Source organism: Ornithorhynchus anatinus, chromosome 12, assembly GCF_004115215.2.
Source record: "Ornithorhynchus anatinus isolate Pmale09 chromosome 12, mOrnAna1.pri.v4, whole genome shotgun sequence".
Taxonomy (NCBI): Eukaryota; Metazoa; Chordata; class Mammalia; order Monotremata; family Ornithorhynchidae; genus Ornithorhynchus; species Ornithorhynchus anatinus.
Window position 1 is genome coordinate 33,890,035 of NC_041739.1, and position 21,756 is coordinate 33,911,790.

Sequence of the window (21,756 nt, forward strand, 5' to 3'; positions counted from 1 at the left end):
TTATAACCTTACAGCTTTCAGAAGTCAAAGATGCATCATAATCATTTTATATGGGCTCCTTCTTTGGGTTTCTTATAACACTCCATTCCCTTTGCTACTAATTCATTTCAAAGTTTAGCAGATCCCCTTTCCCTTTCAAAAATCACTTAAAACTAAGTCCTATTTTTTTGGAGGAAGCAGAGAAAATCTGAATTTTTCAGATAGTACTTGTGTGACGGGAATGGCTGCCTTCAGTGCAGAGGTTTGGCATTGTAGTTTCTGTCGTGGTCTTTAACAAGTATCTTTTTCCCCTCAAGAATTGCTTGGAAATACGGTCCCAAATCTCAGATGGCTGGTGAAAACTACAGCTGTTCCTACAACCTCCACGATCCTTGACAGGTATTCAGTCTATCGATCAATGGTATTTATTTAGCTCTTAATGTGTGCAGAGCACTGTATTAAGTGCTTCGGAGAATACAATGTAACAGAGTCGGTAGACACGGTTTCCTGACCACAAGGAACATACAGTCTAGAAGTATTTCCTAACTCACCAAACACACTATCGAAGTTCCATTTCCAGGTGCTAGCCTATTTGAAATGCAATTCAACCCACTCAGTTCATCCACTTAAATCTCTGAAATAAACTTTTTCTTTCATTAAAGTTTTGAACACCGAGGAAAACTGAACATTGAGGAAAAACGTGTATTTGCTAGACTGGTAGCACTTTTTTCTTTTAAATGGTATTTATTAAGTGCTTACTATGGGGCCAAGCACTGTACTGAGGGCTGGAGTGGGTACGATAATCAGGTTGGACAAAGTCCATGTACCACATGGGGCTAACAGTCTTAATCCCCATTTTACAGAAGAGATAACTGAGGCACAGAGAAGTTACGTGACTTGCCCAGGGTCACCAAGCAGACAAGCGTCAGAGCCAGGATTAGAACCCAGGCCCTTCTGATTCCCGGGCCTGTGCTCTTTTCACTAGGTCATGCTGCTTCTCTCAGCCTGCTTTACTTTGTGACCAATGTAAAATCTCCTCCAAACATCTGGTTTTCATTTCCCTTGGATAATTTCCATGATCATTTAAAATAAATCCGTTTCATGAGAAGAATGATTTTCATTCATTTTACCTGTCCAACTGAATCCAAGGTGATCAGCAATATGTGCCAGTCTCTCTTCGGTCCTCTCTTGCTCATCCTGTGGATCTAAACAAGGTCAAAACAGAACAACCCCAGGCTATTATACAGTATGCAAACGCTAGATTGTTGATGCAGACTTGCTTCCTCATTCTTGGACATTTTGCCAAAAATAGCTGGGATCTAAATCATGCACCCTGTCTGATTTCTAGATAAAGACAATCAAATAAAATCACAAACCCTGTGAAAACTCCTGGTTCCCCTAGAACTTCAATCAAGACTGAACATCAAACTTAATGCCTTTAGAAACGGTTCACTCTGGAAATCTTTTTCCTAGGTAAACTACCTCCAAAGTCAAATCATTTCTGTGGTCAAGAGATCTGACAAGTTATTGCTCATCCCGGGGGTGACGGGACAGTCCGATAAATGCCGGAACTTCCAACACTGAGGGATAGTGGTGATACAGTGGCCTGCCGAATGAACACTGGACCAATAGTCACACTGACCATCTGATAAACTCATCTTGCCCTGGATCTATCCTCAGGGCTTATGTCCAGTCCAGGTTCTGCATCGAGTTTGCCCCAAGGCTGACACTATATAACCTCCCAAGCCCGACCCAAGGTAGACCAGAGCCTTCAGACCAAGTCCAGTCTTGTTCTAATCCCAAAGAAAAGAGAGGGGTCCAAGGGTATGGTGAGAGAGAGAGAGAGAGAGTGTGTGTGTGTGTGTCTGTGTGAGTGTGTGTGTGTGTGTACCCATCAGACTGGGTTTGCCTACCTGATCCCTGGACAGCCCTTATGCCACCACCACAAGGCAGTGCTTGCTGGTCTCTTGTCTCACTCCCTGGGGTAAGCAACATGTTACTGGAGAACCTACTTATTTTAAGATAAACGTTGTTCCGTCTCCCAACAGGAACGGTGGATTATAGTTGCGTTCCTGCATTTAAAGGTGTTTTAATGCCATACCTTTAGAGCACATCTATTTTTCAGGGATTTTGGATACATTCTAAGAGTAATAAGGCCTCTCTAGTGGAGACATGGGAAAAACAGATGCCTACAGCTCCAAGCAGATTATTTTTAGTCCCTTTTAAACTCCTTAATTAAAAGAAATGGGTGATGATGTCTCCCCATTCAGCCAACTTGAGTCTTGCAATGTTTGAGTTTTCGTCTTCTCAAAGCGAACGTGTGGATCTCACATCATCACAAATCCCATGCATCTGCTACCGAAATGCAAAACACAGATAAGGGTGTCAACTTTGGTTAGTTTGCAGTAGTAGTTAGCAAGGGTATTTGAAAGCCAACCACCCTTCAGCCTCAAACTGATCCACAATGCACTGCATTCAATGGGCTGTCATAGTATGCCAAGGCTTACTGAGCAGTTGTAACTACCAATAAAGGAACTGTGGGGCAGAAAACTTCAGAATGCATAAAAATGTATATAAACAGCAGCGTATCCTGCTTCCCTCCCCGACCAAAAAAATAAATAAATAAAATAATCCCCAATCTGCATTTCTAGCGGTCAGAAGGCAGGCTTAATTTGAGGCCACTGACGGGACCTCAGGAAACCAAAACTCAAAACTTGCATGGCCTTAAGTACTGCAATAACGGCAAAAGAAATGTCGTCTACGGTGTGAATGCTTTCCATAAGCATTCGAATTATGCAATCTTGAGATTGTTCTCACAGACAAGGGAACACAGACACAGCACAAACCACGAACAGCTCACACAAGCACAGTAATCACCACAGAAAGCTTAAAGAAAACGAGACACAAATCACCAAAAACAAACATAAAAAAAAAACAAATTTTAAAGTCAATGACATGCGCAGCACAGGGATTCCCAGTGGCTGTCAAATACCTTCAGCAGGGTCAGGCCCAGTTTCATCAGGAATGCGCTCAATCAGAGTCTCAACGGACTCATCCCAAATGGGCCTTGTGTCAAAGATGTCCTCAGGAAGGGCCTGCTCCGTCTCAACAGGAGGCACATTTTCAATTACTGACACTTCCAGGGCACTACTACTTTCATCATCTGAAACTAGTTCTTGTTCCCTCTCTGCCTGTGTAAGTCTGTCCACTAGTTTGGAGGCTTCATCGCTAATTTCCTCAAAGAACTCGATAGAGTTTTTGTATAGGTCAAAGAAGTGCTCCTTACTTTCGTTTGTGGGGCTAATGGCGCTGTGGGAGGATGAGATGCTTCGGCTTTTAACGGGCAGCCTTGAAGAAAACATCTTTGGTCTCATAGTCCCCTCATCAGTTTCTAACTCAAGTTGCATTTCACCTGGCCACTGTCCGGTCTCTGCTTCCACCTCGGCAAAACTTCTCGACTTTATTGCTTGCTTAGTCCTGAAGTCCCGGCTCGCATCCGATTCCGATTTGCTTCGATTATCCGGTGTTTGGCTTGATGTGTCTAGGGCAAGAGAGGACTCTGTTTTCTGGACAGACACTTCTGTGTATGTAAACTGTTCCTCGACTCTTTGGAAGGACGCTTTGATGGGAATTTTTGACTTTGGTTTGGCTTCATCATCCTTACTTTCACCACACGGGCTGTCGGGGGAAACCTCGGAGAGAGAGGGCTCACTTTCTGAGGGCTGCAATGATTGGGAAGCCGCTGGTGTCGTTCGGATGGGAATTTTGGATTTGCTTTCGGTGGAAGGCACACTCTCTGTGGCTGAAGCTGGGATTTCAATCACAGACTTTGGCTCCTCTGGTGAGGAATCCGGAGACTCATCGCCTTGTTCGGAATATACAGACCTGGTCACCTTGGAAAAATTGAACTGGACTTCCACAACAGGCTCTGGAGAGTCAGGGCAAGGCACCGGAGCATCGCTGTTGGGTGGCAAATCACCAGCCTCCACAGTGGAGAAGGACTCTCCTTCTGGGGCATCAGGGGATGTCGCCTCTCCTGCTGATGATTTTGAGGAAGCCGAAACACCCATCTTAATTGGAATTCTAGATTTAAGTTCTGCTTTCGGGTCACCAGCATCAGTGGCAGACATTTCCTCCATGTCCTCCCTGGAGTCCTCCGGAAGTGAGTCCGCTTCATGCACCTCCCCTTCCTGTGATTCTGCAGGAGCTGGTGGTTCCAGGGGTCTCTCCACCTGCGGGGTATCCATTTGGGTGGCCCCGTCTTTCATTTCCTCAGAAGGAACCTCTTGGCTAGATGGCTGCCCAATTTGGAAAAAGTGGAAACCTTCATCAGCCATGGACCTTTTGGTCATATCAATGGCTCCACTCCGGGTCATCTCAAACAACTTCCCTTCTTGGAAGAGAAAAGGGTTTTGTTCACTTGTGGGGGTCCCCTCTTCCGTTGGGGTTCTGGCTGGTGTCGAGTCCGGGGTCGTGCCCTGCGATTGTCTGTCGACCATCAAACCAAATATCTTTTGCTCTTCTTCTTTCACTCGCGCCTCAAATGCTTCATCATCTTCCCGAATGGCACTCCAAGAATCACAGTCTACGTCCGTTTTCGTGATGATCACCGTGTGGACTTGCCCACCAGCCACTGCCGAACTCTCTGCTAAGGAAGAGGAGAAGGACTGACCGGTCTGACCTTCTCCCAGAGAATCGGTTCGGTCCGAACCTCTTTCCCCATACCCATCGGGGTCGTCTCCCGGTGCAGATCTACCGAGGGAAGGCGTCACCAAGGTCTGCCCCACCGTCGATTCGACTGTAACAGAATGTACCTCTGAGGAAAATGTGGATGTGATCTGTCTGACTTCATTATGGGTCCTGGTCTCTTCATATGAGAAAAAAGCCTGGGTGGGGACATTTTCATAAGGGCTGGTTATCTGTGGAGTGGAGACCTCAGCTGTATCAGTAGGGCAGTCTTCAGGGACAGAGATTCCTGTGGACAACTGGTCTGATTGAGGCACAGTGGGAACTTCTGGAGAACCCGCTGCGGCATCCTCACACACAAAACCTTCCACAGGCATCTCAGAGCTTTTGTCAGGTGAGGGAGTGGAGGATTTTGGTTCCTGTCTCTCAGAGGCCGAGCAAGTAGGGGCTGAGGGCAAGCAATGAGCGTACTCACGAGGGGACTCTGCTTTGGGGCTCGGGTCCTCCTGCTTTTGCCCCTCTGTTGAATCCACATCATTTGGGTGAGTATCTTCCTGAAGTATGGAGTCTTTACAGGCCTCTAACGTCCCTTCAGTAGTGTCATCGCTGGCATCGCAGAACCGAGGGTCAAGTGACATGGCCGGGTCACTGGGACTTGTAGCCTCATACAATGGCTTCGCCTCCTCCATTTCGGTTCCTGGGCTTGGCTCAGCAAGGGGAACTGGAGAAGCTGGTGTAGACCCCTCCGGGTCATCCCCGGACAAAGAGGAGCTGCCTTTCTTTTCCACTGCTGGCTCAGAGGGTTCTTCCTGACTCTCTTCTTCCATCTTGAAAGTATAATGCCTGGAAACGATAGGTTGGAATTCTGTTTCTTCGGGACTAGAACTGGAATCCACCCCAGTCGGAAGCGGGGACGGAGGCTGCACTCGGATGACTGGCTCCATCAAGAGACAAGCGTCAGCGTCCTTCTTCAGCTGCTTTAACTCAGGCTCGCTCTCTGAGGAGGATGAGGCCTTCCGGCTTTCAGAAGTCACTACCACAGGCACACCTTCTCCGCCACCTGTACACTCGGACTCTTGGGTTTCAACCGGAGAGTCGGCCCCCAGTTCGGCCTCGGTGGGAGATTCATCTTGCCTGGATTCCTTTTTACAGTCCCTTTTCTGTTTTGCCTCTTGTTCGAGTTCATCAAACATTTTGATTTTGGTGACCATCTTAAACATCTCCTCTTCAGGAGTGAACCGCTTCTTCTCTCCGTTTTCTGAATCCTCGTCTTCTGTGCATTCAGGTATCGCAGCTGGCTTGGGAACGAGTACGTCTGTTGCTTTGGGAGTGATTTCATAGCTAACCTCTTCGGAGCTAGGAGTGTCGGGAGAAAGGGGACTCTTCCCTGAACTCTCCATGAGAGACGTTTGCTCCACGCTGTCATCCTCGGCACTTCCGTCGGGGTCACGGAGAATCCTGGAACGCACGGAAGCCAATTCCGCAAACATTTCGGCTTTGGTGGGGGCTGGTGGAAGAGAGACCTGTCCCGTGAGAATCCCAACTTGCATCTTTGGTTCTACCGGGCTGCTTTCAAGGGAGTCCCGGCAAGGAGATTCTTTCAAAGGACTCGGCTCCAAGGAATCGGGAGTCTTGTGGGAGGAGTTGTCTTCGAGCACAGGGCTGGCTTCCAACGAGTCTTTGTGGCTGACCGCCAATGACTCATCGGCTACTGGACTGAGACCTTCGTTATCGTGGCAAGGAAGTGAGAGTTCCAGTCCTTGAGGACTTCTGATAACCACATGCTGTTCTTCCAGTTCTGTATTGCCCCCTTCCTTGCCGGAGGGGTCAGGCGCATCTGCCGGTTCCACAGAGTCCCTGAGTTCTGGGGCTGGAGATCTTCGGTCCCCGCTATCGGGATCTGCAGTGGAAACCGAACCACTTTCGATACGCTGATCTTCGCCAGACGTGGATTCCTCAGCAGGTCCTTTTGATATTGCTGCGACATAACCGTCGCAGTCAGCATTCTCCCCTTCTTGCTTGGGGCTTGAGGCATCAGCCGAGGCCGTCTCCTCCTCTGGCAAGCTAGTGGCTGACGGCTCAGCGGACTCAGTGTCTGCAGCGAGGGGCTTCTCGGAAGCGTCGCTCCCATCTTTTTCAGAGGAGCGCTCTCCTGCCACGGGGGTTTCTGCCACTCCTTTGATTTCATCAATTTTCTCCTCTGTTTTCTTTGGCGAAAAAGAAAGACTTTCGGGGCTGGTCTCTGGAGTCTCCGCCAGACCCTCGTGTTTATAGCTTTCCTCTGAACTAATCTGAGGTGTCCCATCCATCAGGCTCCCACAGGGAGAGTCTGCCACCTCTTCGTGTTTAAGACTTTCTGAGCTGCCTTCCAAAGCCCTGGTCTGTAAAGCGAGTACCGGCGGGAACCCATCTTGCACGTAATCGGCAGGGAAAGTCACATTGAAAGGGCTCGTGAGGACTTGGTCTAAGTGAAGCTGCGCTTTCTCGGTCTCCTCAGATTGTCGGAACTGCTGGTATCTGTCATTGTCCTCCAGCTCTTCTTTAATGACCTCCGAGAAGTCGGTGGAGGTTTTTCTATCTGGGCTGATCTGGAGATCCAGATCACCTTGCTCATCGGCCCCCTTCCCCTTGGCGGGTCCACTCTCTGGGATACTTTCTTCTTTGGATATCGGGTGAGGAGGCTCGACCACCTTAAGGCCGAGACTTTTATCCTTTCCTCCCACTGCATCTTCCCGCTTAGGACCCCCAGCAGAAGCCCGGGCCCCTCGCCTAGACTCTGAAGCCCCAGCCACTGGAAACCTCTGACCTCGTCTGATTGTCTGGCTGTCTGATTTGTGGACTTCTCTGTGGGTGAATGCATGCCCCCTTTCTTTGTCTACCTGAACTTTGCCTCTTTCTGGCTGCTGCTTTGGCTTTGCTGATTTGTGCTCAAACAATCCAGTTTTATGCTTAGAAGGATCCTGACCTGACTGGAAAGCTTTCATCAACTCCCGCACTGACATGGTCTCTTCAAGCCTTTCTGTCTTGCCGGCTGGTGACACAGGCTGGTGTTTTTCGGACCGAGCCGAGGGTGACCCAGAGGGATGCTTTTCCGACTTGGCAGAGGGTGACCCCACTGGGTGTTTCTCGGTCTTCGTGGAGGGGGAAACTGGCGGGCGCCTGTCTGTCTTAGGGGAGGGGGAAACGGGTTGATGTCTTTCTGTTTTCACGGAGGGGGAAACAGGAGAACGCCTTTCTGTCTTCGCTGAGGATGAAAATGGTGGACGCCTGTCAGTCTTAGCAGACGGTGAAGCGGGGGGATGTGTTCTATGGACTGGCTTTTTAGGGGGTTCCTGGCCAGTGCCGTCTTTCCCTTTGACCCTGACAGGAAGCTTACTGCGTCCCTTCTGTTCATCTTCCACTCGCTTCTGGAGAGCCTTTACTTTGTCTTTTATGGAGCCAATGGGGGTTTCTTCGACCAATGGCGATACGGCTCGGGCAGTGGGAATGGCTTCAGGTGCTAACTTCTTCTCCTCATCTAATGACTCCTCTGAGCTACCCTTTTTAAGTCCAGCTGCTTCCTTGCTCTCTTGTACGCTTTCCTCTTTTTGTTTTTGCTTTTCTTTCAATTTCCTCCGAACTGGCTTTTTGATTTCCAGCGTTGGCTTGGGTGGTTCCTTTGAGTCCTCTGTCTTGCCTGGCCGAGCATCCGGTTCTTCTTTCTCAGACCTCCTGCTGACGACCACCGCTTCAAACGCCTCTCCTGCCAAGTCCTTCTGGACGCTCTGCGGCTGCATTTCCGGAAGAGTCACGTACGCATTTAGCTCCTCCACCAGGAAATTCACCAACCCAGTTGGGTCCTTCTTGGTTTCTTCTCTTGTTTCCTTATTGATCTGAATTTCCACACATGGGGGTTCAGAGACTTCTGAAGGGGCTTTTTGTTTAGCCTCCTGCACCTCCTCATCACTGATAATGACCCAATCTTCTTCCACTGGTTCTTTCCCAGTTGGCGACCTCTGCATTTGGCTGTCTTCTCCGGTGCAAGTTCCGCTCCTCAGGATTTCATTCACTTTCTCCAAGTCCTCTTTTACCCTTTCAACAATTTCAAAGGGCTCTCCGGGCTCCTCATCAGCTGCCTTGACTGGTTCTTTCCCTTTAATGGAGTCTGTCTTTTCAGAAGCATCTGTTCTTAAGATGGCCGTCATTTTGATCAAATCTTGTTTCATCTCAGACACTTCAGAAAGCAAGTCTGGACTGGCTAAAACAGGAACTTCATTAACCAGGTGGCTTTTCACGACAGATGTCTCTGTAGATTCTGTCTCATCATCATCTTTGATGTGAACGACAAACATTGAAAGTAACATGGAAATCAAAATAGAGATTGGAAAATGTAATCAGGACTCAAACGACACAGAGTCTTTTGCTGCAGCGGTAGGAAGATCAACAAAATAGGCTGGGAATGGTGGATCCACAAGATCTTGGGGTACAAGAGCAAAGCAAAGCTAACAGAAAAAAAAAAACTGAAAAGGAAAATGGGCAGGAAATAACTTGCTTAATTTTCTCACTATAGCACATCCACACATACAACACCGAAGCTACAACAGACAAAATTACTGAGACACCAAAAGTAAAAAAGCCACAAATCAAAGGAAATAAAGACTGCAGTGAAATTACACAGAAGTATCTCAAGATTGTTCAGATGTTACAGATCAATGTTCAAATAAAAATAAGGAAAAAAAAGAAACAAAAGCATTAGATTGATAGAAGTCGATTTCCTCTAGGAGAAAGCCAGTGGTAGCAAACTGTCAGAGTAGCAACTGAAAATGTGTATCCATTGTTTTATCATCAAAAAAAAAAATCTGGAGTTCAATGTGTCTAATTCTGCCACAGACTACATTATGTTAAAAGTACAGATGTGTACATCTGAATCAGCTGCAAACCGGCATTTCATCTCAGGGAAACTCACACCTAACGATGACACAAACAGTCTTTAGCTCTGAGAGGCATGACCCTTTCCTTGGAGCAAAGTCCTCGTTTAGACAGATAACAAATGAATCGAAGAAGGAAAATATGGAAAAAAAAATTAAAAAGAAACCCAAGAAAAATCGAGGATAACTACGAATCAACTTAAATGCTAGTCCGAAGGTTAAAAACGTAGTGAATGGCAACTCAAATTCAGAGACATTCACGCTAGACACACGCACTGTTTATGTAAGCCAAGTTATTTCCATGCAAAGCAAATGTGCTGCAAACACGGCTGGGATCACAGCCTTATTTCAAAGCACTGGCAGGAGAACGTTAGACACTAGAAAGGATAAATGAAAACATTACTGTGGTGAACTGCTTAATTTCCCTACAAACCAATATTCAAGATACGTCATTTGTCCAGCTCCTTGAATACAGGAGTCATGCCTATTAATTCTACTGTACTCTCCTATAGACAAAAGACCCCCCGTGCGCAGGGATCATGTCTATCAACTCTGCTGAACTGTGCTTTCCCAAGTACTCAGCACAGTGATCTACACACAGTAAGTGCTCAGTAAATACCAAATGATTGATTACTCCCCCAAGCGCTTAGTGCAGTGGTCTGCAAAGAGTAAGCACTCGGGAAATACAATTGACGGATTATTGGGACTATTTTCCCTCATCAAATCATGGTATCCAAATATCAGAAATTTACTTCTAGTTGATGTGGCGCAGGTTTATGCAGAAAACATTTCCCTAACTTTTGAAAAATACAACCAATAGGACTCCTTTTTATAATTTACTCTTAAAGTAAATATGTAATGATTATGTTCTAAATTGGCAGTATGCTCAAATCGGTACCTACATTTGATAAACTCCCTGAGTATTAGAATGTAACAAATGACTGAGGGCAGCCTGTAGAGTTTTCACTCTCCCACTGAACCTCCCTGCGAGAAATACATCAACAGCCCAACCTTTGCTTTCACTGCTATGTTGGATCCTGGATCAGTGGGGGGGGCGGGGGGGGGGGGGGGCGCAAAAAAGAGGCAAATTGAACAATTTGAAGGAGGTTGAGCAGAAATGATGTAAGCCTTTAAGAAGATAGTGGGAGGAGAGTGCTACAAAAGAGGTCATTTTGGTATCTCAGCTACGTTTTCCTGAGTGCTGTTCGAGGAAGTGTGACTTACTCTAAATAGCTTGGCTATTTTCACAATCAAATTTGCTCTAGGCTGATTCAAAAGTCAATAGACAACCCATATCTCTGAATGATAATCTCAAAACATATCTCCAAAAATGTAATCTTTCTGATTAAATAACTTTCTAAATAACATAAACTATACCAAAAAACCCATATATTGGATTAATTCCATAAACAGGACCAAAAAAATCCTGGTAGCTCAAATGAAGATACAAATCTGCATTAAATCCTTGAAGAATATTGGAGTGGGTGTTCTTTTTCTGGCAAAGGTTTTCTGAAATGTAACAAACCCAAGAGAAGCTGAACATACTTTGGGATGATGGGTTGTTGAATGTCAGTCACCAAGGGTTGCCAAAAATGTTTATGGAAAGAATTTCCATAAACAGTTGAAATGGCTGGAATTCGTGGTACAGTTAGTTGTCCAATGCAATGAAAAGGAAATAGTCTTTAAACAAGATGGCGAATTTTAAATTCTTAAAGATTGCCATAGATTTGAAACATCTTAAAAGTCAGTCCTCTCACAATCTTTATTCCTGAATCTCGAGCACAATAATTCACACTGTTCTGGAGTTTGTGGTTCCTCTGTTGCCTAAAAGATCTTTGGCTTCAACATTCATTGATGTCTTAGTTTATATACTGCTGCCTCCTACAGTTCCACCAAGTTTTTTTTTTACTTCAGTCTAAAGTATGAAGACATTTCATCACAAATCACAACTCAGGGAGCCTTCACCACAGTAACGGGGATTGTATAACCTGATAACTTTTAGACAGTATCACTTTTGTAAACAGCCCTGTTCCATATCAAAAAAGTATTAGTTTTTTGGTTGGAAAAAGTGATACTGTCCTTTCAATGCTAAAAATGATGAGATGATGTTAAACTATTAAATGGACCAAAATATACAATGGTGGTAAGGTGGGGGCAGGGGCGGAGGGGAGAGGAGGGGGAGGGAGAGGCAGGGGGTCTAAACAAGCAGAGCAGCAATTGCAGGATTACCCGGGGTGTCAAAGGAAAGTAACTGCTTAAATGAATTATCTTAAGAGCTTATTGCTAATTAGCTCAAAAATGATGGCAGATAAATGCTTGCAATTTAACTGGAAAGCTGCATTTAGAAGTATAAATTAATGCTTAATGATAATATAGTCAATTATCATTGTTAGTAATGGCTATTAGCTTGCACTTTTTCTCATGCTTATCTTTATTCTTTGCCAGCTTTCACACAAATTCAATTTTTTATTTAAAATCTTACGTTTTTCGGATGTCATATCAACCTGAAAGAAAACATACATACATTGAGATGTTACAAATGATGTTACGGTCTCCTAGGCCCAGTTGGGCCTGGTAGGTACAACCTGTCAATATGGAGGCACATCCTGTCATTCTGGGGGACACAAAACTGACCCGAGAAAAGGCTGCCTGGCTTTGCTGTGGTCACGTTTGGGAGTCTTAGTTTTTGAGATTCTGTTATGGTAAACCGGCTCACCAAGATTACTGATTACACTCTCTCAGAGGAATGAAAGCTGGGATGAAAAGGGATAACTATAAATGAATGGAAATATTGAAGGTTGAGTCACTCGGGTCTGGGTTGGGAATGGAAGACTGGGTTAAGACAAGAGTTTAGGCAGCATTCTTTGGGGCTGGAATAAATACTTATAGAAGGCAAAAGGCAGGGCAAAGCAAATTCAGGCACTGAGAGTCTACGTAGTTGAACAAGAGGATAGGAAAAATGGATTCCAAAGGATAACGTTCTGCCTGTAAATTATGACTCCAGTTTCAGATATCACCAAAACCATTCATAAAGAAGAGAAATATGTCTCTAGATCATCTTTAAGCACTCTAATATTTTACTTCCAGGGAAATGATCACCAGAGATTCTCCCACGCTTGAATTGCAACTGCCTTTATCACTTCTATATTATTTTGAGCAATGACCCAGGATTGTTTACCCTGAAGAAATACAGAGGGGCTACCGCGCTGTGGAACATTCTTGAGCATCTTAATTTAGACGTAGCCCAATTCCCCACTTCAATTTGCTGGAAAAGTTCTGGCCTAACTTGCCTTTGCTCTAGTATCAGTCTAGTTGACTCTAGTATCACCCATAGTTGGTCAGTCCTGATGCCTCAGATGAAGGTGAAAACCCCTCCGAGCTGGGTCACGTTAAACTGTATGTGGCCCAACGCTTAAGTCTAGTTGAAGAATGATCATCATCAGATCACCTGAAAGATCACTTTTTTGGCTAATGGAGTATCCCAAGTCCAGTTGAGCTAATTCACTTGCCACTGACAGCCCCAGTGAGCCCGATTCTTTGGTCTAAGGATTTTGATAATTGGGCGTTGGTAACTCAGAAAGTATGGCTCCTGGGGAGTTGCTACAGGGATAGGGATATCCCCTGCCTCCTGTCACAATCAGTGCCATCAGTGAAGGCTGCTGTCTCCCTGTGGCATGCGGTTGTGGTGAAGTCCCTGGAGTAAGGTGGTGGTTGGAGTAAGGAGGTGGCGGGAATAAGGAGGTGGCTAAACACTCCTGGAAATTTTGCTCTAGGTCCAACAGGCTCTGTCCATTATGCGTATGGGAGATGTGTAGAAGGCCACCATGGATGCCACTAACTCCATGCAGTGACCCTCTCCTTACTGAAAGAAGAAAAAGGGAGGGTGTTCTCAGCTCTATTGCTATTGAGAACACTGTGTTGTGCCCCACGGAGAGGGCAGGAGAGGGTCATTCAGTTCAGTGGATTGATTGGATTGGATCACAAGGGAAACAGTTCGAAAGAAGGTTTCCTGGAGGATCTTTACTGTTTACGTATTATTTTTAAATGATTTCTTGGACTTGCCAAAAGGGAGGGACAATTTTTGTTTAAAAACCATTAAGAACCAAGATCATTTCCAGTAACTCTCAGGACAATAGAGCCTCTCTCCTACTCTCTCTTTCCATATACAGTTTAAAGTGACCCAGCTCGGAGGGGTTTTCACCTTCATCTGAAGCATCAGGACTGACCAACTATGGGTGATACTAGAGTCAACTAGACTGATACTAGAGCAAAGGCAAGTTAGGCCAGAACTTTTCCAGCAAACTGAAGTGGGGAATTGAACCATCTAGCTGGCTAACCAAAGCTTCAATTACCTGGGTATTTTAAGCATCAATTAATCTTTTGACATTGTGGGTCTTTGATTCAAAGTGGAGAATTCTAGGCCAAGAGGACTACCCTTTGTCCGCAGTAGTGGTCCTCCTAACACAGGTGGTACTCAGGACTTTGGCCAGGGGCCCTGGTTCTAGTCCATACTTTCTGGAGCTAAGGAGGAAGTACTAGAACCCAACCTTCAACCTCATCGTAAAATTGTGGTCAGGTCTCCCACTGGTCTGTCATCACGGAAATCTGTCCATCTCCTGAGCTAGGGTAGTGCTATCCTAGCCAAATCAAACCTCAAGGCAAACACTTCACACCGGGCTTATCCTTTCTTGGATAACATTAATTGTGTTTTGACTAAACAAGGGGAGAAATGTCAACTTTTCATCCTGTTGAAGGTAAACGAAAGCTACATTAAAGATAAACAGACTAAGTAAACAATTTTAATTCAGCGCTGGTTAACTGTGAAACAACCAACAGGACCATTATTAGATGTCTCCCCAGTTGGCCTTCAAATCTTTACACCTTAGTGGTTAGAGCAAAGACACAGCCATAAGCAATTGGCACTGTAGCAAGAATTACCTCTTCCTCCTGTTCTTGATCTGACTCTGATTCCTTTCAGCCCCAAGATGCCATGCAAGAGGGAGGGGGGAAAAAAGAGCAGGAAAAGCAGAGACTGTTTAGAAGAAAAGGAAAATGCCCGCCAACCAATATCAACAGGCAAGTAATCAGATAGCATAATTTTTACAATCAGTTTTCAGAAGACAGGCAGAAAAACTCAAGGAGGCCTCTTTAAATGCAGATGTCTGTAGTTGCAAGAGACAAGAGACCCAAATTGCTAGGCAGGCTAATTGTTGGTAAGCTCCTTGTGGGCAGGGACTGTGGCTGTTCATTCATTCATTCATTCATTCATTCAATCGTATTTATTGAGTGCTTACTGTGTGCAGAGCACTGTACTAAACCCTTGGGAAAGTACAATACGGCAATAGAGAGAGACAATCCCTGCCCGCAACGTGCTCACAGTCTAGAGAGTCTGTTATGCTCTGCACATGGTAAGCTCTATATAAATACAATTGACTGACTGATGCTGGCTATTATAGGGTCTTAAATACTGACAATTTAGTTTTCAAATTTCCTACTTAATGAGCTCAGTTCTCCCATCCCTGCAGAACTGGAAGTGTAAACGTCAAGGAAACACTCAAAACCATCCCTACATTCTAGTACCTGAAATCTTGGCCTCACAGAACCCCAGGTACCTAACTTTCAGCACTTTTTTGAATAGTGGGTTACTGAGGCTCATTCCAATAATCATTTAAAAAATATCCCAGAGGCTTCTGGGCTGGGATTCTGAATTTAAGAGGCTTGCGTAAGCAATCTGATCTTCTCAAACAATAAATCAACGCCTCACTTTCTGGTGACAAAACTCAGAGTGAGGAAGAGGGGAAAGATTCCTTAATCATGCACTTTAGCGCTTCCCCCATGCACCCTGAACAATCTGGATCCCTGATAGCATGCAGTGCCATTTTAGGGGGGAGCCAAGGCAGCAGTCAGACATGTGTAGACATGGGACCCCACCACCCCTGCATTGTCCTTTTCCTGAATCAAAGAACCAGTGAGTCCTGTGCCTGATTCCTGGATGCTTCAACAACACCTCAAAAAAGCCCATTGAAAATGCCTCCAGCTCTGCCCCCAAAAGGCCCTTTGAAGCCCAAGTCTGAAGCTGCTTTAGGCTTAGTAGCATACCTAGAGGAGAGCCAGAGAAACTATGCTCCCCTCACTCCTCCAGGGTGATGTGTATCTGCGCCCCCTGAAGAGAACTGGGGCCAGAAGCTTTACTAATTAAAAATCTACAAGCCATCTTAGAATATTTTGTAGATGCATTCAGAAAATAGTTTCAGAAGCTAAAATCATTTACTGAAGAACTCATTAAATTGGGGCATTTAGTACGCAGTTACCCCAAATTGAGAAAACAGTACATAGAGCATTTGGGGCTAGTTTTCAGCTTATTTCTCTCTGATCATCTTTGGCCAAATATTCCCATTGGTTTACAGAGAAAGTTGCTATAATAATTTTAAAAATATATAACAGGTGATGTTAGGCCCATTTTGTGAAACAGAACTATGGAGGGGGGATAAATATGTTTTGGGGAATTACAGCCCGTGAGCTTTCAGGAAATGCTAGCAAAGAGGTGGGCAACAGAGGTATGGGATAAATCATTTTGGTTAGTAAAGCCCTTCAAAACTCATCTTTTAACAAAATGCATAGCTTCTTAAGTTTATTGTGCCAATACTTTTTCTAACTCTTACATTTGCAGGCAATAAGGAATGTTATTCAGTCTAAGTTTGGGACTAATTAGAAAAAGGCACCACATCATTAACAGCGGTTACATATCCATAACTAAATGACAAAATCTAACAATTCTATGTTTGAATCTAGTTGAACAAACTACTCTGGTTTTGATTTAAGTCTGCTTCAGGCTGAAATACAAGTACAGAGCAGATCCACTGAATACATGGAGCTTCCTCTCATTTCAGTAGACTTCAGGCTCGGTAAATATTCTTTTTATATGCTGACAGCATGAAAATCCTAATTCTTTTAAACCCTGAACATAAAATACTGTCACCAGGGTGGAGAAAACATGATAAACCAGGCAATTCAGTTTAAAAGATTAAATCAAAACCTTATTCACTCTCCCGCTCAAATCTTCCCGTTTTACGGATGTATTAGTTCAGACATAATAATAATAATAATGTTGGTATTTGTTAAGCGCTTACTATGTGCCGAGCACTGTTCTAAGCGCTGGGGTAGACATAGGGGAATCAGGTTGTCCCACGTGGGGCTCACAGTCTTAATCCCCATTTTACAGATGAGGGAACTGAGGCACAGAGAAGTTAAGTGACTTGCCCACAGTCACACAGCCGACAAGTGGCAGAGCTGGGATTCGAACTCATGAGCCCTGACTCCAAAGCCCATGCTCTTTCCACTGAGCCACGCTGCTTCTCCAACATGGGGAGCATGGGTTTGGGTTCAGATTCTTGGGCATGGTTACAATAGACTCACAGATTAGCACAGCTGAATTCCCAGTAGGAAGGAATTGAACTCATTTACTATAGGAAAAAGTCCTTTATTTCTTCAGATCAGGGTATACTGCTAAAATGCCAAATGCTTTGATGGTGGGCCATTTTTTTTTCTTTCTTCACCAAAACCCATAAATGACATATGGTATTATAAATGATCATCAATACGTGATTTTATCAGGTGGTTTGTGCAAAGCATTTACTGAAAGTTCATGAGTCTCAAAGTGGAAATTTTCTGCATTTTACAGTACCTTTGTATATAGCGGAAGTGTAATGTTTAAGTTGCAGATGGCTTGATGGATTAGGCCTCTTGAGGATTTTGGCTCTTTCATAAATGATAGTCGTCCACAAGGTTCCTGAGTTGTATCCCGCACCTGAGGCAGTAAAGATGAAATGCTTAGTCAGGAAACGTGTCTACCAACTCTGTTATGTTATATATATTCCCCCAAGTGCTTAATAATAATATTAGCGCTGGTATTTGTTAAGTGCTTACTAGGTGCCAAGCACTGTTCTAAGTGGTGGGGTATATACAAGGTAATCAGGTTGTCCCACATGGGGCTCACAGACTTAATCCCCATCTTACAGATGAGGTCACTGAGGCACAGAGAAGTAAAGTGACTTGCCCAAAGTCACACAGCTGATAGGCGGTGGAGCCAGGATTAGAACCCACAGCCTCCGACTCCCGAGTCCGTACTCTTTCCATTAAGTCATGCTGCTTCTTAGCTCTGCACACAGTAAGCACTCAATAAATATGATTAACTGATAGACTGACAGTCTACAATTCAAATGTTCTCTTTGGGGGAAAAAGCCCTTTGTACTAGTAAAGGAAAGCTAAATGGGGCTACCATTTGTTTTCACACATCTCTGTTTTCTGACAGCTGGAAATAATATTAGAACCAACACGGCACTCTCGATAAAGCACTTTTTCTATTCTATTCAATTATATATTTATTGAGCACTTACTGGGTGCAGAGCACTGTACTAAGCGCTTGGGAGAAGTATACTATAATGATAAGTGGACACATTCTCTGCCCACAGCCATCTAGATTTAGAGTCTTACTCTGTGCACAGCACTGTACTAAGCATTTGGGAAAATATATGAGAGTTAGTAGACAAGACTCTTACTCTCAAAAAGCTCATAATGTAGTGGGGGATACAAACACTAAAATAAATGACAGGTAGAGAAAAGCAACCCAGGATCAATATATGTACATAAGCTCTGTGGAGGGAAGAGGTGGGGTGAGTAGCTAATTGCTTATCAATCAATCATATTTATTGAGTGCTTACTGTTGGCAGGCTACTGTAAGGACTCAAGTGCATAGAGGAATGCAGTAGGGAGGGAAATAGGGTGGGGAGATGAGAGATTATTCAAGGAAGTCCTATTTTAGAAGATATGATTTTAGGAGGGCTTTTGAAGATGGGGAGAATAATGGTCTGCTACCTTGAAGTGGGAGGGACTTCCAGGCAGCGGGGGGAAAATATGAGCCAGAGGATGATGGTGATAGCGAGGCTCAGTGATCAGGTCGGCATTAAAGGAGTGAAGTGTGTGGTCTGGGTTATAGTGGGGGAAAAGCATGAGGTAGAGCCAATAATAAATCCCTTTTCATTTCAACAAATGGGATTCCAAAATAACATGGTGCAGGGTCGCCCCTTGCAATGGATCAAATCTCTGTAAACTGAAGTTCACATATATTCACTCACACTATACCGAATGGCCCATTTGAATAATAATAATAATAAATAATGTTGGCATTTGTTAAGCATTTACTATGTGCAGAGCACTGTTCTATGCGCTGGGGTAGACACAGGGGAATCAGGGTGTCCCACGTGGGGCTCACAGTCTTAATCCCCATTTTACAGATGAGGTAACTGAGGCACAGAGAAGTTAAGTGACTTGCCCACAGTCACACAGCTGACAAGTGGCAGAGCGGGGATTTGAACCCTTGACCTCTGACTCCAAAGCCCGTGCTCCTTCCACTGAGCCACGCTGCTTCTCAATTTGAAGTACACCTAATACCACAAATGGAAATACTGATGCTGATAACATCATTGAAATAAGACAACAAGTAATGGAAAGTTTGAGCAAGGAAGGAAAAGTAAATAGGAGGGGATCAAAGGGCAATATGAGGAGTCTTTGATGGGCTTTTGTGGTCTGGATAATTAAACCACAGTGAGCTTTAAAGTTCACAAAGACCCCAACAGATCTGAGAGCTGCAGAAACCATTCCCTAGGGCTGTGAAGTGTAAGTTCCCTTAGCACTTATACATATATGGGTATTTATACCACTTAGTATTGATTGATATTTGTATTCTGCTCATTTATTCAACCTATTCTTCCTCCCAGACTCTTGCTGTTCCTGAATATAACCTCCTTTTCTTCTGCTCCCATCATTGTACCTATTTTTTGTCTGGTGTCCCTAGTAGACTGCAAGCTTATGGAGGGAAAGGAGAGTCTCTTCACTTCTACTGTACTCTTTTAAGCTCTTGGTTAAGATCTCTGCACCCAGTAGGTGATCAATGAATACAAGTGATTAATGAATGCTTGCTCTGCAATTAACTTATATTATGCAAACCAGGTATTCTCAGGGAAGGAAAACTGTCCCTTGAGCGAGGAAAACTGTCCCTTGAGCTTTAATCGAACTCATTCCAGAAATGAATTTGTATTATTACCTTGACAAAGAGTGGAAGCCTATTTTCTTTGAAAGCAAAAAAGCTGAATATATGATGTTGGCCACTCTTTGTCAGTGGCACCAGGTTGCCAAAGCAGTCAACGTAGATGGGTTTTCCTTCTAATACCTGTAGGAAAATGGAAAAAGGAATCATTATGCCCAGAGTTGATACGGAGCAGACAGTATCAAGATAACGACTTCTGATACAATGCTTTGAGCACATCCAGTCTTTGTTGAATTGCAAGATTCTCTGGAAATTCTTGAACGGACTGTGAATCAAATGAAAATCTGAAGCAAACATCCCAAAGATGTGAAGTCGGTTTCTGGTAGAGCCTACTCCTTTTGTGGGAGTAGCTGAAGACTTCAAATGACCACTGTTCTTTATATTCTTCCCCTTGCCATATTCATTCTGCATTTTAGATCTAACTATGGTAATTCCTTCTGGAGTAATGCCAGGATTCTTTAGAAAAGATGGCTGACTCTCATATTCCTCCATTTCTAAGACCCAAGCTTTGAGTTAGCTATAAGACAGAAACTCTGGTATTGTGGAAATTCTGATTGTTGTACCAGTGGGTTCCAATAGCTTTATGCTGCAGTAAGAGACAAGATTTCAGCGATCAAATAAATGGTAGAGAAGCAATTTGGTCCAGTAGAAAGAGTTTAGGCCTGAGAATCAGAGTCTGGATTCTAATCCTGGCTCTGCCACTTGTCCATATGAATTTATGGCAAGTCACTGAGCTTCTCTAAGCCTCAGTTTCTTCATTTGTAAAACGGAAAAATTAAATGCATGTTCTCCCTCTTACTTAAAGTGTAAGCCCCATATGGGACAGGTACCTGAATCTGACTTGATTATCTTGTATCTATGCTAGCACTTAAGACAATTCTAGGCATATAGTAGGCACTTAATAAATACTAAAATAATAAATAAAAAGTTACAGTAAGTTCTACTGATTCCTGTCTTCAATACTTCAGCCAAGGGCACATTTTCTAGTGGGCAAGTTCACAGCTTCTCTAAACTCCAACTTCATTCATCTGGGCTCATCTCATTGTCTTAATATTCTCTTTGTGGGGGAGGGGGAATCTTTTACCTCATATTTTATGAGAATCTCAAATGGCATACATTTACTTTTTCTTGAAATTCAGTATTCCTACTTATCTCACCCTTCCTCTTAAATTTATTTTCAAGATACTTTGAAATTTAGGGCCTGTTAGGGTAAACCGAGTCCACATGATACCTCCACATCTCTGCTCCTGGCCACCTCAGCAAAGTTCTCCTGTTGTTCTAGGGTTTTGTCCACTTTGTCATCTGTCATGCAGAAACATCTTAATCGTGCTTCGATAGGATCGTGTGATTTGGCAAACACGACAAATTTGGCCATGTAGGGAACGCAGATAATCTCTCTGTACACTTGTGAAGCAAAACTCACAGATTCCTGGATTTGCCGGCAGTCTATCAACCAGAACCTTAAAAAAAGAAGTAGCGACAAGTTATCCAAGATTTCTAAAGCAATCCCATTTAACCTTGTCCCTGCAAGTCTGTGTTTCAGTTACTCACTTAATATCCTCCTCCTTTCTCGCTCTTTTGCCATTTCTCTTTCTCTCCCTTTCCTTTTCTTTTATCTTATTGTGTGCAGAGCATTGTACTAAGTGCTTGGGAGAGTACAATGTAACAGAGTCAGTAGTTGCAATCCCTGCTCGCGAGGAGCTTATTGTCTAGATCTGTTTTAATGTGAAGATTTGAGCTATTTCCTGATGGCAGTAAATTCATTATATTTGCAATATAATGCTACGGAGTCTTTAAAAATGCTACGGAGGCCTGCAATAGTTGGGTTTCAAAGAAATTGGGGATATTTTCAAGTGCACTATCATTGCTAAATTTTACCATCTAATCTTTATGTAGAGTGAAGTTAAATTCAAAAGAAATTTCCTAGCTTTTTTCTTTTTAAATAGAAGCTTCTTGAATGTATGCTTATCGCTCTGTTAAATAGAATAATTCAAAAGGAAAAATGGCTAACTTGAGGAGCATGGGGGCATAATAGTGGATTCCTGGACATTAGAGAAGCAGCATGGTGAAGTGGATAGA

General features: G+C 44.0%; 1 protein-coding gene across 50 annotated transcripts in view; it reads right to left on the minus strand.

The window, feature by feature from the left end:
- ANK2 (ankyrin 2) overlaps positions 1 to 21,756 on the minus strand; it is a 576,252-nt gene that overhangs the window by 16,608 nt on the left and 537,888 nt on the right. For 25 of the 50 annotated variants that reach the window (XM_039913779.1, XM_039913780.1, XM_039913792.1 and 22 more), the window contains 6 exons: positions 20,909 to 21,137; positions 19,675 to 19,800; positions 17,257 to 17,379; positions 14,511 to 14,543; positions 12,055 to 12,076; positions 1,110 to 1,184 (listed from right to left, as the gene is read on the minus strand). In XM_039913779.1, the coding sequence (XP_039769713.1) occupies positions 1,110 to 1,184; positions 12,055 to 12,076; positions 14,511 to 14,543; positions 17,257 to 17,379; positions 19,675 to 19,800; positions 20,909 to 21,137 (608 nt within the window). Of the gene's footprint in view, positions 1 to 1,109; positions 1,185 to 2,971; positions 8,975 to 12,054; positions 12,077 to 14,510; positions 14,544 to 17,256; positions 17,380 to 19,674; positions 19,801 to 20,908; positions 21,138 to 21,756 lie in introns of all 50 variants that reach the window. The other 25 variants (XM_039913760.1, XM_039913763.1, XM_039913759.1 and 22 more) reach the window with 3 other exon arrangements.